This window comes from Microtus oregoni, unplaced genomic scaffold (genome assembly GCF_018167655.1).
Source record: "Microtus oregoni isolate MIOR12 unplaced genomic scaffold, Mior012 000047F_ref0000412, whole genome shotgun sequence".
Taxonomy (NCBI): domain Eukaryota; kingdom Metazoa; phylum Chordata; class Mammalia; order Rodentia; family Cricetidae; genus Microtus; species Microtus oregoni.
In genome coordinates, this window is record NW_024543221.1 from 1,066,040 (window position 1) to 1,084,604 (window position 18,565).

An 18,565-nucleotide genomic window follows, 5' to 3' on the forward strand; every position below is an offset into this window, starting at 1 on the left:
TCGAGGCCAGCCTGGTCTACATGAGTTTCCAGGACAGCCAGGGATGTTCCACACAGAAACCGTCTCAACTTCCTTTCTATGGAAGTCTATTGCCACTACTCTGAATATTGTAAGTTGACACTGGAAACCCTGTTATTGTATCTACAGGGGGCAAACTCCATGCTAGTATCACTCCTTCTCCTCTCCCAGTAGTTCTAGCTGTATTCCACCTAGACCCAAGGCACAGTTCCTCTTATTTTAACTTGGCTTACTTAGAGATAGGTGGAAAGTGTTGGAAGCACATTTCTGGTGACAGTCTTGATGCAGGGCCACCAGTTCCTATTATAGCCCTGGGTTTCCACCTTTAAAACATCAGACAGCCCCTCTGAGGTAACAGTTTTCCTTGAAGCACTCAACATCCAGCTCTGTACTGGGTTCTTTCTTCCATCAGAGTTTATTGTAAGACATAGCAAGATTTTCTGCTTCTGTTTTAAAGTGGGATCTGATGACCGTTTCTGAGGCTGTAGTCACTCACGCAAGGGTGGGTTGCCCAAGCTCTACCAGCTGTTTTCAGCTTATAAACTATGAACAATCTGAACACCTAGGGAGATCTTGATTCAAATCCCAAACAGACTACTGAGTAAACTCCCTGTTGTCAGACTGCAGGTTCCTTAATCTCTAAAAGAGATGATCTCATTCAGAGCTCTGGGAACTGAGACAGTGCAGCTAATCCACTTGGTATACTGCAACAAGGCCCGTCCTCTTCTCCATCTATACCTCAACTACCTCAAATATGAAGGAGTTGAACTATGTAGTAGATGTCTGCCTATTCTGTCAAGATCCAATACTGCACACCTCAAAACTAAAAGGATTCCATCCAGTTAAAAGTCAGACTTTGCAATAGCTTGAGTAGCTATGTTGAAAATAAGGAAAAGATGTCAATGAACAAATGTGTACTATATACCGAGTTTAGCATAAGGGCAAGGCAGAGTAGCAAACATTCCAACAAGCAATGGCTCCAGGTGGTGAAGTTGGTGAGATACAGCGGGGTGGTGGTGGTGGTGAGACTGGCTTTGTTTCAGAAAATTGCATTTGGAGGGAAGTGGGGGAGTGGGTAAGAGAATTAACTTAGGTCAGCTTGGAGCTTACAAATCTTTGAATCTAGAGCCACAGGACTCAGACATTACTGCTGGATTTCTGTTACTGGACACTCCCACATTCACATACCAAACGAGTTCCTCAAAACTAGACAGGCTGTGGATAGTTTCTTGGAGATTTGCAATTTACATGCAGCTCCAGGTCCAGCTCAACTGCACAGGAGAGTATCTCAGAGGTGGACCGGGGAGCCTCTCCAGCTGTCTAAGACCTACTAATTGGACTGTGTAGCACAGTGGATGTCAGGTAAACTAAGAGCACACATGGAGGCTAAAAGGGAAGAGAAGGGCTGCAAGGCAGAACATGGAACATTCTTACAACCAGATCAGAATAAAAATGAACTGAAAGGAATCTGCACATACAAAGCAGTCTGTACTCCCTTCAAGATGAGCAAAGGGACAGCCCATGAATAATCCATGGTACTAGGAGCCTGTCTCTCAACTAATGTTTACTCACTCAACTCTGAGCTAGCAGTGTCTCCCTCTCACCGTAGAGTCAAGGACATCTGTCTCTGTTCACTGTCAGGAGCCTCAGTGATAAGAATACTTAGTATGTTAAGATAGTAACTAGAGAATGGATCAGATCTGTCTAGGCAGAACTAAATCTGATGGGTTAAGAGACTTCAATGAGAAGAATCCGCAGTGTTTTTGAAGGAGTGTACTTCCTAGTCCCTACAAAAGCCTTGGGTAAGAATGATGCCCTCTCATTTCGTAAATCAGAGTTGGAGGACCACATCCACACAGATAGGGCCAGGTCTCAAAACATTAAATCCAAGAGTTACTCCTATCAGAGATATAGCAAGCAAGCTCACAGACATGAAGGAGGCATCTGGAAAGGATATGCCTACCTAGGAAAAGCAAGTCCAAGGACACACAGGAAGCCAAATGGCACAGAAGAATGGGATCCACCCAGGAGACAATGAGTCATTTAAAGAGAAGTACACATCCATGAAAGTAAAACACCTTGCTATGGTATCAAAGGAGGAAAACTTTATAAAGATATAGGTGGGAATTGAGGATGGGAGGGCTACGGGCGAGCAGTGAAGGCAAAGAACAAGCATACAGAGGGATGAAATGCCCAAGATAGCCCAGAGTCTTCTAGGAGGAGTCAGTGGAAATTCTATTCATAAACAGGATTAGAATATGGAAAGCCCCACAGTCAAGCTGTGAAATTGGTGATGTTGATTAGTAAAAGGGTGACATTCAAGACTCAAGCTCTACTGAGAATGAAGAAAAAAAGTTTGATAGTTTTCAATGATGTTGAAGGTATTGAAACCTCTCCTTTGTTCCCCCAATACACTGCTATCACAAAGCTTTTGGATGACCCAAGGTTCACTGCAATTAACAGGCATGTGTGTGTTACACTGGAGTATTAAACTACTGTATACATTTATTGTAATTCTCTAAGAATATTTTCTTTGGATGATCATATATATTCATTGACACTGGAAGTCTCCTTCACTAGAGCACTAGAAAATGCCCTGTAAACAGCTGTTTGGTAAACTGATGAACGTACATCTGTCAGATGGTAGAAGATATGAATTCTATAATGCATAAAGTTCCAGAAACACTTTATTTAAAAATGGAGTTGTAAATGCATAACAAAATAACGTAATAAATGTAACAAAAATAAATAAGGAGAATGTATTCATACAAAATAAAAACATAGTAAAAGGCCAAATGTTTATAATTGAACAAAACTGTGTAAACAAACAATAATGTAAGTATATATTTTAATACTTTCTTAGACTCCTTATCGTGTACTTCCATGTGGACATTAACTAAAGGAGGGAACAATGGTGATTATTCTGCGTAACTTTTTCTTCAAATGGACCAACCCTGTTTCTGTTTTGTTTTTCTTCAAAGCACCTCACTCCCCTTACAACCTCTGAAATCCCTTTGAAGCCTTACTTCATGAGAATTGTGAATTTAGCTTTATAAGGAGGACAATTCCTTTTTTTTAAAAGAAAAATACGAGATCCATTATACCAGAAGACTTTTGCTTTTACATCTTTACAAAAAGATTTTGCATTTTTATTAACTGATCCAACAGCACAGGATTTCTTAGATCCTGAAAAATCTTGAAGTATACAGTTAATCTCCCCTTAAAACAAACATAGCATAGGTTATTGCTAATATATCAAAGATCATATCATAAAAGTTGCAGTTTATTCTTTATAGACTAATGGGGCCATTAAAGCAAATCCAGGCCTATTAATATTTAAAAGAATTAAGATTCACCCAAATTATAGCATTCTGGGAACACAAAAATAATTCCTTTATTTAAAAACTTATCGAAATGTGAGTTTACCAGAAAGAAAACAAAACAGTAACAAAAACAAAGTTTAAAGAAGGTATTTTTCACAGGCTTTTTTTATAGTAGCTATTAGCCCAAAGCCTTAGTCGTCATCACTGTCTTGCAGGGTCCTTACAAATGTGTAAGACAGACACAGGGTTAACTATGGACCTACAGGGAAACCACAGAAGCAATTCAGTGACTGGGAGTGGAACTATCAACTACTCTCACAATTACTGGTTCTCAATGTCTCCTAATGAAGAAAAATTAACCTCATAATCATTTCAGAGGGATCCCCCTCCCCAACTGCAACATAAAAACTTGCTAACACAGGATAAATATACATGTTCTTAATTTAAAAAATATACTCCACCTAAACTATCTGTGAAGTTTAACCTTTCTAGCTGTCATTTCATCTAAAATGAGAGACAAAAATCTTATTTCCTTAAAGTAGAAAGAAAGAAAGGAAGTAAAAAAGGAAGGGAGAGAGCAAAGGAAAAAAAAAGAAAAAAGTGCCAAATGGATCTTTTTGAAAAGTGGAGTAAAACACTGTGGGGTTAAAACAAATATAGTATTGTCAACTTCCTATGTACAGAAAGACAAGTCAGTCCTTAATGATATATAGGTATGTCCATCTATCACTCCCAGTAAACCTTAGTGCAAACATAATAATTAATTTCCGTAAACCCCAAGACAAGTTACTTAGCAACAGTTATATAAATCACACTATGCTGGAAACTCTTAGGACCCAGGATGACTGCTGTGGAGGGTCTGCTTTACTCTACAGAGCATGGTGTCACTGTGTCCAGTGACAGTGAGTAATAATAGAAACCCTACTATTAAGAAGCAAATTGAATGGTTTAACAATCTGTACAGCTGACGAGAAGTTCATCTCAGGGAGTAGCTTGGCACAAGAAGACACGGGGGCTCAGAAACCTTGGATATTTCAGTTTGTTTGTAGGTCACAGAATGGCTGAAAACAAACAAACAAACACAAAGATCTCTGAAGGGAAAGGATGCAACGATATGGTTCAATCAGAAAATCACGAAACCACAAAAGGCAAAGCTGACACAAGCTGCCTTTTGCTAAGTGTGCTTCAAGTGGTTGTGTGAGTGGTCTGAAAAGACTGGCATGACACATTAGAGGTAAAAATAAATAAATAAATCAAGAAGACAAAGATAAGATTGTTGCTGACCAAGCTCTCTTGTTTTGTATGTCAACACCATGCTGCTTCCAATACCCCTAGTCACTCCACAGGTAGCATCTCTACCAGGCAAGAGAACATCACTCTTGTACTGTAACGTCTTCCTCCTCCCCATCAGGGTTGAACCTATTGAAATGGATACTGAAATCAGCCTCAGATTCAGCGTTCTCAAACTCAGTTGAGGCTGCAGCTGCTGCAGGGTGCAGAGCCCTAGTGTCTGGGCCGCAAAGTGCTGGTGTCTGACCAGGGCTGCTGTGGTTATTAACCGGACTCGATTTCTGTTTTGGTGGAGATGGCAGGATAGCATTGGGAAATCCCATGTTGTTAAGAGCCTCCAAAGTTCCATCTGGGTCAATCATGGCATTGATCACTGAAGGCAATAAAAAAAAAAAAAAAAAAAAAAAAAAAAGGAAAAGAGAGATGTAATTCTGCTTTTAGTAAGATGAGGATATGAGCATTGCTTTATCATTAAGACAGAATTTAGTTAGTCCTTTACTACTGTACTTAACCTGATTTAATAATCCTGTGGTTAACCTATATTGATTATACAGACCTGAATGTGCTTCCTAGGCCCCTAGGGTCCCTATAGATACTTCAGGAAACAGACTAGCACTTGGAAGGGTAAAAGCCAAAAGCCTTTGAAAACTTACTTGTACCATCATTGAAGGGTACTGAAAATACTGATTATGTTTTTAACACCCAAATTTTGTCAAATATAAATACCAAAATATGTTCATGATCTCACTTTATGCCAAGTGTGGTGGCACCAGAAGGGAGGTGAACCAAGAGTTCCAGGTCATCCCCAGCTACATAGAGAGAGCTAGAGATCAATTTGCATTAAAAGCGAAAGAGAAATTTTTTTTTAAAATCTAATTTTATAATATTTTAGTTTTTATATTGGAAACTATCCATATATTCACTTTATGTGGCTAGGATAGAAGGTAGCGCCTCACATGTGCAAGACAGGCACTCTAGGCCTGAGGAACATCTCCGGTCCTTTATATAGAGCTGTAAAACTTTCCTTTTATGAATAATTTGGATATATTCAGCTCTATACATTTATACGTACTGGTTGGTAGTAGTCAAATACTGTCTCAATAATTAAAAAAATATATAAAAAGTACATTTTCAGAAGTAGAATACACTAAGCTGGTCTCAAAATCAATTCTCCTGCCTCTGCCTCCCATATCCTTGGATTAGACATCCACCCTATACTACTAAATCCAGAAGCATAGTTACTTAATTTAGTAGTAAATTTACCTTGCAATTGTTTTTCAACTCTTTTCAGCTCTTGTAAAATAGAAGAAATCTCCTGCAGGGAAAACAATACTCCAAATTAGCTTACTAAGAAAGACATTCTCGGACCACAAGTCATGCTCCTCATTATTTCTACAGTACTGCGTTAGTAGCCATATCAAAGACACCCAGCAAACAAGATCCAAATTAGATTCTTTAATAATGAAATTGAGTACTTTTTTTCAATAAGACGTTCAAGGCAATTTACTACTATACAAAGGAAGGTTTCGAAACATCTTGTCTGGTCGACTTTGTAATATCTTAATGTGCCTGTGAGTTTTCTTTGGAAAAATATATAAAGTGAAACATCAACATAGAACAACCTGATAAATCCATGCTTTAAAACAGACAAATACTGTATTAAATAAATGGAAACAATATGTCAACTTAAAATTTAAAGCTACTTCTTTCTAATGTATAATTATCATGTAAACAGGATGTACCAGTGAGAACTACAGAAGGTCCTCCATGCTCTCTACAACCTTCAAACAGCTGATGTTTTAAACACTATTTGGCTGAAATTTACTCAATCTATGCATTCATAGTCTTTGAGTATGTGAAAAAATATTCAAAACCATTTCTTTCCCTACAAAGGAAGCCATGCTACTGAAATATCTTAATTTTGAAAACCCATCATACCATGCTTGACGTCTTCACAATAGGGACTTCACCTTCAGCTCTTAACTTGCTCTCGATGTCATCCCAGTTCCGATCCTTGTCTTTAAATAATATCCTACAGGTCAAAACACACAAGCATTTTAACCTTTCATGGTCTTGGTGATAATACAAACAACAAGATATCATTTCAAAACTACATAAAGAAAAAATAAAACAATTAATTGAATTCAGAATTAATAATTAGTTAAAACTATCAATTCATGCCTGTGAAAAACTATTAAAAACATAACTAACTGCATACTAATATATGCCTAAAACTAATATTTGTCTTATTTTTAACTGAAAATTGAATGAAAGTGTTAGTATTATTTGTAACTAATGATATACCCACCACTTAAGAAATATTTAACTTTACTGTGATAGAAATGTAAAAAAAAAGTAAAACAAAATTAACAAAATATGCTTACAGGTATGTAATTGTTGGTTAAAATCTCTTTACAGAAGAACCATCAACCTTGTTGATGGATCAAAGAATGAACATCTTAAAAAATGGAAAAGTACTTACTATGCTGCTATTCAAACTCTTAATTCATGCTAGCGTATTCGCACAAAACTTAGGAGTTAAGTCAGTGTGAAGTTTTATACATTTCTAACAAAAAGAATAAAATAACTGTTTTGTATGAGAAACTCAAACTTCTTAATTTTTAAAGTACTACAATTTTTTTGTCAACCAATACATTAAAATCTCAAACACAAATCAGCACTTTTAGAAATATTTAAACACCTTTCTGTTTATTAAGTTCTCCAATAAATCTGGTCTACAAATATACTTTAAATCCTGTACATTAACCGTCTTTTTATTTAAAGATTTATTTTAACCAATGAGCCATCCCTCCAGCCAAGCTGGCTTTGTGGGAGCCTAGCCAGTTTGGATGTTTACCTTCCTAGATATGGATGGAGGGGGGAGGACCTTGGACTTTCCACAGGGCAGGGAACCCTGACTGCTCTTTGGACTGGAGAGGGAGGGGGAGAGGAGTAGGAGGAGGGGGAGAAGAGTGGGAGGAGGGGAGGGAATAAGAGTGGGAGGAGGGGGAGGGAAATGGGAGGCTGGGAGGAGGCGGAAACTTGTTTTTTTTCCTTTTCTCAATAAAAAAAAAAGATTTATTTTATTATTATGTATACAGTGTTCTGCCGGCATGAATGCCTGAATGACAGAAGAGGGCACCAGATCTCAGTATAGGTGGTTGTGAGGTACCACATAGTTGCTGGGAATTGAACTCAGGACCTATGGAACAGCGGCCAGTGCTCTTAACCTCTGAGCCATCTCTCCAACCCTCACTTTAACATTAATGGTATTTCTTCAAATGTTATTTGAAAGCACACATTAATCAAAATCAAGATCTCATCATCTGTGATTTTTCATAATCAGATTAAAAAGGGTGGAGAGTCTGCAGAAGAAAATTCTTCTGAGCTAAGAAATTTTTCAAATAGAAAGGACTAAATCTCAATGCCAGGCACCCAAGAGCTTCATTTAATGATGGTAACACCAAGGAATAAAAAATGTACGGTTCCTTTTTAAGTAGTCTTTTTAGCAACAAGATTTACGGAAAGTAAGAAAATAATGAGGGCTCCACAGGCTGTCAGACCTAAAGTGGGCTGGACAAAGTAGTGTGTGCTTAGTAGTGAGGTGATAAAAATTCAGGGACTTTCCCCATAAAATAATTAATGAGTGCAACCCACATGGCTTCTAAAACTCCTAAAAGTTTCCTTGATGGTGAAAAAAACATAGGGCAGCAGTTCCTTAAGGCTCCTGATTCACTGAAAACAATGTCCTATTGGAAGAATAAGACCTTATTTTTAAAAACATAAGATGTCAAACTTATCACTTCGGCTTTAGGAAACTAACTCTAATTAATATGTGGATGTTAAGGAAGCAGAAAACCACATCAGCACGTTATTTTAGACAAAGCTTACTGGTCAAAACTTTTTTATTTAAAATGGTCATTTAACAATGGCCATCAGATTATAATTAAATTCAAAACAGTAGTTGGGCTAAGCTCCACTATGAAAAAACAAAAAAATTTAAAGCTATTTCATTCAAAATTAGTAAAATAAAAAATCTTTCCAATGAAGTTACTGGCATTGGGAGAAAAAAACGTCTTACTAAATAAGTCCTTGATACAAGTAGTCTGGGCCACCTGAGGAGTTTATCACTCTGAGGGCCAATTGTCACAAAGCTAGGGGACTGTAAGGTTGCAAGAAAGCTGGATAGTAGGAACATTCAAACAATTTAAGTATACATATGCTTAGATTTTCACTGGGCATCTTGAGTCTGCTTCTAAGCTGTGGTCATTCCCCAAACCACCATGGCAATCCCCTAGAGTGTACCTCTCTGTAGGCACAAACTGACCTGAGGGTATCACAGGTGGATGGGGTGACCTGTGAGGAGAGCTCTTGCTCATGAAAGAAAATGGAATCAACAAACAGGTCTGATATGATCATAGCAAAATAAACCTCATGTAAGACAGGCTCAGAATGATAACTACATCATTACCAAGTATGAGTAAAATACAAACGGAAGATTAATAGAGAAGATCAGACGTATGCAGTGTTTTATAAGTAACATTCAATTAATTTCTCTAAAATCAACAGCAAACCTTAACTTTTAAAATTCAACTCATTTTTAATTTAATTCACCGAAATTAGTACCATTTATAATTTTCATCACCTTTATCCAATTAGTAATTTCAATAATAAAAAGGGGCAGACTTAGTTTAGAGGGACCAGCAACTGCGAACAGTGAAGCACAGTTACCACTCAAGAAAGCAATGAAATGAAGACAAGTCTTCTGAGTGCGCAGAAGTTAAGCCCAGGTTGACTCACTAAGCAAACAAGCTGGCATATGTGTCTTTGCTCTGGTGAAGTCTAATATATCTGTGTTCTCCATAACTAGTGAATACGGAATTATTATTGTTGGAAATTAAGTTTATTTAAATATCAGGAGTGTATGAGAATTAACAAAGAAATTTTCTTTAAAAAACAATGCATACTATATGAAAGTAGCCATTAAAATAATTTTCAAAACCCTGTTTACAGTTACTCATTAAGAAAAGTCAAATATTCAATCCCTTAAGGCACTATGCCTCTTATTCTGATCAAACACTAAGGATCTATCAATATGTTTAACTGATACTTTTGAAAAACTAAGATATTAGGCTAAAAATAAAGGCTCAAGATGCAAAGAGCAAGTAATCATGTTTCCATCTGTTTGAGACTTTTGAGAGCTGAACTTAAAGGGGAAAATATATATACATGTGATATTTTATATATAATATAAATATATCTTGAATATTTGTATTTTTAAATCATGCTCATATATTGTTAAAAACTACTAAAAATAAAGAGGAAAACGGACAGTGCAGATCACACATTTCATTTCATTTATTTATTTAATTCATTTATTTCATCTCGGCCACAGTCCTGGGTCCCCCCTCCCTAATCCCCTCTTCTTCTGTCTCCATTGAGGAAAGGACAGGTCTCCCATGAGTATCAATAAAACATGGCATATCAAGTTGCAGTAAGACTAATAAGAACTACACTACTTATTTTATTGAGGATTCTTTTACTACATTTATTTGTTTACTTATTTAAGTTCAGAGCTAGATCAAATTTAAAGCCTCACAAATGGCAGGCAAGCACCCTACCATTCAACCATATAGGCTCTGGACTCTTATCACCAGCTCCAGTTACTTTTTTTTTTTTCTTTTTTGAGACAAGGTTTTTCTATCCAGGCTGTCCTGGAACTAGTTCTGTAGACCAGGCTTGCCTCAAACTCACAGAAATCCATTTGCCTCTGAGTGCTGGGATTAAATGTGTGTGCTGCCACTGACCAACTTAGTTACTATTTTTTTTTTTTTAATTAAGAATGTGGACCTAGACAGTGAAGTACTGAGCTGAGCTCCCAAAGTCCAGTAGAAGAGAGATAATATGAGCAAAGGGATCAAGACTATGATGGGGACATCCACTGAAACAGTTTATCTGAGTTAATGGGGGCTCACTGACTCTGGACTGACAGCAGGAAAAACAGCATAGGACCAAACTAGCCTCTGAATGTGGGACACAGTGGTATGGCTGGGGCAGTCTGTGGGACCACTGGCAGTGGGACGAGGATTTATCCCTACTGCTTGAACTGGCTTTTTGGAGCCATTCTCTTTGAAGGGATACCTTGCTCAGCCTAGAAATATAGTGGGGAGAGCCTTGATTCTGCTCAAAATGATGTGCTAGACTTTGTTGACTCCCCATGGGAAGCCGTAGGTTTCTGGAAGGTGGAGAGAGTGGGAGGAGGGGACGGAGTGGGAACTGGGATTGGTATATAGAATGAGAAAAGATTGTTTTTAAAAAATAAAGAATGTGAACCTCGAGCTGAGCAGTGTACATAGACTGAATCACTAAGGTTGCCACACCACACATTTCCTGAGTCTTAAGAGCTGACTGTCCCTTTTTCCCCTGCAGAAGACACTTGAGTCCAGTCTGAGCAAGAGAAACCTCAAGAGTCTGTCAATTTAAAAATATTTACTAATATTTTGTGAAGAAGGAAAATGGCTTTGGTTACTAAATACTCAAAAAGTGTTAATTCTCAATTATAAATGGGTTCATGACCAGGGACACTGGCTTAGCCGAGAATACTCCTTACAGCTGAAAAGCAACTGGCAGCAAAAGCAGTAAGAATTCACATCGGTGATGTCACTAGCTCCTCACAGCTGTGGCAACAGCTGGAACAGAAAATGGAACAGGAAACAAAGCTGTGATCAGAGAAACAAAGTACCTAATTTTCCCAGCTGTTTTATCAATAGATTGTCTTATCTTCCTAGAGAACTGAAAGACAGATGAGAGCAGCAGATTATCTCCCATGACCTGAAACAGAAAAAACGCATATTAATATGTATTTACTGAATAACTTAAGAACACTAGCTGCAACTGATTATACTAATACTATTTATGGCAATTTTAATTTAAAAGAAATGATGTAATCAAAGTAATTAAATTGATAAAACAGAAGAAACACTAACAGTTGCTTTGTTAAATAACTTGTCAAAGTTCTCTATTATTTTGGTCATCCCATTTCAAAAATAACCTGTTTTATCCTCTTTAATCACAAACACGATCTTGCCTCTCATATTTACAATTCACGTTATTATCATAAAAGGAAAAATGCAAGCAACGTACTATATTATTTACTTATTCTTCAGAGATTATTGAGGGAGAAAAATTTTAAAGAATTTACTCAAAGTAGTAAATTTTCATGATGGGGGTTGATATTGCTGCAGTTGTGAACCAGGGGTAAAAGTAGAGGTCAGCAAATTTATGTCAATGCCACAGAGAGATTTTAGGTTCCGAGGGTCACATGATCTCTGGTACAACTTAGTTCTCCTGCTGCAGAGAAGACAGCCACAGACAGCATGAGGCCAAGGAGCACAGAGCATTAAGATAGGTGGCAAGCTGAGTGAGGCCTAAATCACAAAAGACAAAGCTAGTGTACAAGAGTAGAAGGAGGACTCAATTTGATTCTAGATGTGGCTTCCAAAATAGCCCTATACTGCAGATTCTCTAAATGGAACTCAGAAAGATAAAGCATGACTTTGGATAACAAAATGCTTTAGAAAAACAACAGAACATGGCATAACAATGTAACACAGGGGATGCTACTAAATACTGCGTAAGAAAGCAGGCAAAGAAATCACTCTAGGTTTTGTGATGCAGCACTGTAAGAACTGTGAAGTAGTTCATGAGTGGGACAGGTATAGGAAGTGCTCAGGACACAGATCTGGACGCACCGAGGACAGCAGGCTGAGTGAGGAAATATAGAAAGCCACAACAAGACAAGGAAAGGTGAGGAGGAATTATGTGATTAGTGTGCCTCGAGGAAACAGATGAAATACAAGAGGAAAATTATGTAAGAAGAAAGGGTACAGCATTCTATGGAATACCATATAGAACAAGGTTTCTCTTTTCTACTCCATAAAGTATAGGACAGTGTTACAGTGTATTAAACTTCTCATATCAGCCTTGAGATGACTTCATTGAAAACATAAACTTCTCCCTCAAAATTTCACTACATTTAGAGGAATTTGTCATCTCATACCTGAGGGTACACAATGAATATGGGTAAAATCAGGAGAACAGGTTCTTTTGTTTATACTAAAAACAAACTATCCACGATCAGGGTACACAGAAAAATTAAGTTGTAAAAGTCTCTCAGGGATTGGCATTGCAACTCTGTAGCTTTCTCATTCAGCAAATCTTCGGTTCAGTATTATTAAAACATTCAGTACTGATCACAGTGGAAAACATCTACAAAACAGTATTTGTGAGGTAGAGGCAAGAGGAAAGGAGCTGAGCTGAAACTAACCATAACTATATGGTACTTGAGGCCAGTCTGGGCTACATGAGACCGTTTCCAGAACCTGTAAGTTTGATTTTTCGAGACAGGGTTTCTGTGTAGCCCTGGCTGTCCTGAAACTTACTATGTAGTAGTCTACACAGTTCAAGGTTGGCCTTAAACTCAGAATTCTGCCTGCCTCTACATCCCAAGCATCTGGATTAAAGGCTTGTACCACCACACCTGGCAACCCCAAACATTCAAAGGTTTATGTATGTACACTACATGCAAGCTTGGTGCCCAATGAGATCAGAAGATGTAAGAGCCTCTGGAACTGGACATGGTTATGAGTCACTATGTGGGTGCTAGGAAACAAGCTTGGGTCCTGTACAATACAGTAAGAGCTCTTAACTGTGGAGCCATCTTTCTAGTCTCATATTTATTTATTTAATTTTATTTTGGTTTTTTGAGACAGGGTTTCTCTGTAGCTCTGGCTGTCCTGGAACTAGCTCTTGTAGACCAGGCTGGCCTCGAATTCACAGAGATCTGCCTGCCTCTGCCTCCCAAGTGCTGGGATTAAAGGCGTGAGCCACCACCGCCCGGCTCAATTTATTTTAAGATTTAATAATTTTTATAAATAGTGGCTCTTAGGTTAACTTAGAATTAATCTCAACTCTTATAAACATTATTAGTTTAGCTTGGACAACTCATCCTCTTTAGTAACGTATTAACAAACTTGATACCCCTAAAGTAACTGGGACCTAATGGCAAGTAGGGATGTCTCTTCACTATATGTTAAAAGTTGGCAGTTTACTTACTTCATCTCTACTCCAGGTTCTCCGTCTTGTAATTGTTAAGTGATCAGGAGGCTCTGCTGGTTGAGATCTTGAATCACCAGATCGACCATTGTTTCCTTCTGGTGTTTTAGAATGAACTAATGGAGGTATCTTTCGGAAGTTGAGGCTTTCATCAAAAACACGGTCAACCAACTAGTAGGACAAAAGCAAAGCCTTATGAGAAAAGAGCAGTAGCAAGTGTAGAAATACTGGCATTATACTTTTTCATATTAGAGAGAAGTTACTTATTTTCATGAGTAACAGAAACATGGTATCTTCAATAAACTTTTTAAATAAGCACACCAAACAGGTTTCTTCCCTGAAGTAGACGTTCATCTATACTGATCTTATTTTCAGAATCAAAAACATTGAACTATGCTAAATTCAACCTTTTCATGATTAATATGTTCTCCAAACAAAGAACAGATGCTAAAAGAAAGCACCTTGAGCCACATGTCAGTGGACAATGAGTTCACTCTACTCACATTGCCTTACGAGGATAAAACAATGGTTTTTTTCTTAGTTTTCTATTTTTTTTCCTCCCCAAATCCAGGTGCCAAATTTCTTCACAAGATACATATATGGCAAATTCCAATTAATTTTACAAAAGGAAACAAAAATTAATTCACGTAAGTATTTTGGCCTTAGGCAAACTTTCAACAGTGATAGAGAACATACATCTTTCTACAGTAAAAATGGTCCTGCCACCTACAGTGCAGACTATGGACATGCAACACCAAGTAACGGGTTTACCGACGAGAACAACTACTGTAACGTTCTGAAATAAAAAAAGGGGGAATGGAGATATATCCCATGAAATATCTCAGTAATTCCACAGGGTCTAAGTGAATGAATAACCATGTTAGATAAAACTGAGTTAGAAAGCTGAGAAAATAATATTATTTAAATGTACCAGAGACATGTGTATGTCTTGCCACCATGAAGATCCTCTTGTTTTTTTTTTAAACCAACAAAGATGATTTTATATACATTTACAATTGATCAGTGTGGTAACAAAACTCTACACAGATTCATGAAATATCATTTATTAAATTAGAAAACATACAAACAAAAAATAAATAAAAAGTGACCACTAAGGAGCTTTATAAGAAAAAATGTGACAAAAAGCAACTGAAGTAAAGATTATCAGCGCAGTTTACCAGAAGAAAATGTCCAAAAGGCTAGGCATTTTTGGTTACTATTTAGAACATTTACTAAGATAAAGAAGTGGAGTTATCGGTATGTGGGGCTGGCAGCATTGTTGTATAAAGAAGCAGATAGCAAATGTTCTTGGCTTTGCAACCGTATCAGTCTGTCTGAGAACTCAGTTTTGCACTGCAACAAAGAAACAGCCATAGACAACAGTTAGGCAAGCGAGAATGGCTATACTGTAATAAAACTTAATTTATGGGTCCTGAAATGTGAACTTAAAATAATTTTCATGTTACCAATTACTATTCTTTTCATATTTTCAACCAATTAAAAATAAAAAAATCTATTTCTAGTTTTTAGTCCATATAAAGACAAATTCATTCCTTTAAAGGCTAACCTTTGACTTATACTTTGGGTCAAAATAAAAATAGTCAACTAAACATTAAAAATATTTTTTTAATGCTGTGTGTTTATTAGAGATATATGGACCTCTTTCTTCTCACTATTCTCTAAATAGTACATACTATAGTATGTAAATAATCCAAAGATGAGCGTTAAAGAGGAAGGATGCTTATAGCCTACATGTAAACGCTGTACCATTTTATCTAAAAGACTGGGATACCCAAGCTTTGAGCCTTGAAATGAATCTCCATAGATACAGAGGGAAAAGAGACTGTATCATCAACTTAAGTTAAAGGTTCTTTATGAAACAATGTTATACAAGTGGGGTCTCCTGGAGCTGTACTTACTGTGAGGCCATGGTTTGGGGTGACCAACAGTCTACAAATTCTTATATTCCAGAGTTTGTAAGAATATCTGGAGTATATATGTGTATGTGAGAGAAACAGTGTTTTGATATTATATATTTCAGTTTTTAAAACCAATACTGTGTATATTTGTCAGCAGAATTACTGTTTTTAAAAGCTGGACAATCTTTTCTTTCTTTGCTATTAACTAGTAATGGTCATTTCTTTTAATTGGAGTATTTTCATGCCAAACTTCATTGAAACCTTTTATAGACATTTGTTGAACTTCAGTTTGCTTTCCAAATTTACATTTACATTCACATTTCAAGTAATGTTATAGATCAGGAATCAACAGATGAAGTGCTTAAAGCTAAATAATTTTCCATTTTATGTTAATAGTAGACCAAATATTAGCCTTTTAGTCTTTAGTAAATTGTTACAAAAAATAAATTTGTTAAAGTTAGACAATGAAGAGCTGCATGCAGACAGGGAGGGTGGACATAATTAAAATAAACTAAGCAAAAAGCTAAAAGCAAAAGAAATTAAGAAAAGAAAGAACCTTATGCATTTCTCCATGAAGATCTCCTACCTCTTCTCTAGTGTCTATGGCAGAGCCAGGGGTGGTGGCAGCAGTGCTTACTGTGGTACTAGGGGCAGTGCCTGAGGAAGTCACTGAATCTATTTCTCCTGCTACATCGTTGATCTCCCGAGCAATGAGAGCAAGATCTTGGCTGATCCTGGAAATAATTTTAAAAAAGAAATTTAATTCCCTTTAAATAATAGCTTTAGTGACAATCAGCTTTGGCAGTCATGTAACTTGTATATCTAATTACAGATTTATATGCCCAAATTAAGATTCGTTGGAAATGTTCTTTACTATTTTGACACACACACACACACACACACACACACACACCCCTTTAGCTTCAAATACTACTATTAATGAATGCAGTTCCAAATAATCTATCTTGAAAATGCATTTTGAATACCTAAAATATATAGTTAATGTTAGTGATTGGCATTAACATGATACAGAAATCTTAAATTTGGAAATGACAGAATTCAGGAAGTATCTAAACATGAATAACAAGAAACAAGGACATTATTTTCACTAACCTAACCGATGCAACAGACTACAGTAGAGTTGACAAGGCTAGGGATTTTTGTCACCAACAGAAATCACACTGTTGTCATTTATAGATATCTCAAAACATCATTTATATGATTACTTTTTCAAATTTATACAGCCATTAAAACCCCGAACTAATGACATTTACAAATGTGTTAATAAAGAACCATCAGTCACTATATTGTTGAATATTTTGATAACTGTATTTCTACTAAACTGATAATTATTAAAATTCTTTGTATGCAATTGGAATCATGCAATTGGAAATGCTAAGATAGCTTCCTAAGCTTCACCTAAGAGGACTATGGCCCTGAGAAGCAAGAGCTCTGAAGCACTGTTTTACACTATGATAGCATGTTCTACTCTGTATCATGTTATCCGAGGACCATAATATTCTTCTGAAGTAGGATTTAGGCGAAACTGTTCATAAACACATTACTAGAAAAGTTTGGTGACTTGCTTATGACTGTGCAACTTGGAAGGACCAGATCTTAGTTCATCACTCAAGTCTATGAAGCTCTGTGTTCACTCACATGGGCTCAGGAAAGTGATGTTTGTTTGTTGAGACACAGTACTTGGCTAGTCTGAAGACTGAAATAGTCAGCATTCATTCTGCCTCTGCCTCCTGAGTACAGGGATGACATGTATTCACAACATCTGGCTCACCAGCACGCCAGGCAAGCACTCTCCCAGTTACCCTTCCAGCTCAGTTGTCAATAGCAGTGACAATTAAAAGTGGAAAGAATTATCTCTTAGCATTTAAAGAAATTCTTGGAACAAGAGATAAAACAGAAGTCTGTCACTGATATTTCACACATCTTAAAAAAGATTTAATTCTTAGAATTTTTCCACATTATGTATTTGTTGGATATAAAACTCAATTTGGTTTATTCCAGAGAAGGTTCTAGAATGACAGAATATACTTAAAAACACACATGAAAGCTTAAATAACTTTCAAAGTACAAAGAAACATTTTAAAAAGTTATACAAAATATGGGTTTAATTTATTCCTTAAAAAAGTTCTTTTAGATTTATATGTCTGGATATTTGCCTGTATGCCTATGTACATGTACACACATGTATAAGTATATACACATGTGTATGCACAGACCATATACATTCTGATGCCCAGGGAGGTTAGAGGAGGGCCTTGATGGAAGGTTGTGAGCCACCATGTGGGTGTAAGAAACCAAATCTGGGTCCTCTGGGAAAACAACAATCACTTTTAACCTCTGAGCCATTTCATTATCTCCAAAATGTGGGTTTAAAAGATAGTCAAGGAGCACAGTAATTGTGTAAAAATTTAACCAACTTTAAAAAGAAGCAGTGTTGAAGTTGATGGGCTGACAGATATATAAGATGATATATAGACATATATAGATATATTCCTTGTAAGAAACTGCAGCTTTGCTTTTTTTTATGCCAATGCAAAAAAAGTAGGAAAAACACCAAGTATGTACTGATCACTTGTTATTTGCTAGATACCACCCCTTGCTCTTCTGGAGCTTAGAATAATGGAACTTAAGAAACTCACAAACGTCTTCTAAGTGAGGTATTTAGCATCTTATTTTACAGATGATAGAAACGAAGCTTAGAGTCAATGTGAGCTTTGTAGGCTAAGGACACAGGAATAAGAATACCACTAGACCTTTGCACTACAGCACACTAATATGCAATTTTTCAAACTGAGAATAAGCTGGTGTTATGTTATGTAAGATAGATTTACTATCCCTAAACTGAAATTACTGAATCTAAAATGCTTCAAAACACAATGC

General features: G+C 36.7%; 1 protein-coding gene across 10 annotated transcripts in view; it reads right to left on the bottom strand.

The window, feature by feature from the left end:
- Positions 1-2,693: 2,693 nt before the first annotated feature.
- Cep170 (centrosomal protein 170) overlaps positions 2,694-18,565 on the bottom strand; it is an 85,743-nt gene continuing 69,871 nt past the window's right edge. For 6 of the 10 annotated variants that reach the window (XM_041635271.1, XM_041635269.1, XM_041635267.1 and 3 more), the window contains 6 exons: positions 16,221-16,398; positions 13,746-13,916; positions 11,374-11,462; positions 6,570-6,663; positions 5,895-5,946; positions 2,694-5,004 (listed from right to left, as the gene is read on the bottom strand). In XM_041635271.1, coding sequence (XP_041491205.1) covers positions 4,715-5,004; positions 5,895-5,946; positions 6,570-6,663; positions 11,374-11,462; positions 13,746-13,916; positions 16,221-16,398 — 874 coding nt within the window. In that variant the 3' untranslated portion in view covers positions 2,694-4,714. The remainder of the gene's footprint in view (positions 5,005-5,894; positions 5,947-6,569; positions 6,664-11,373; positions 11,463-13,745; positions 13,917-16,220; positions 16,399-18,565) is intronic. The other 4 variants (XM_041635272.1, XM_041635264.1, XM_041635268.1 and 1 more) reach the window with 2 other exon arrangements.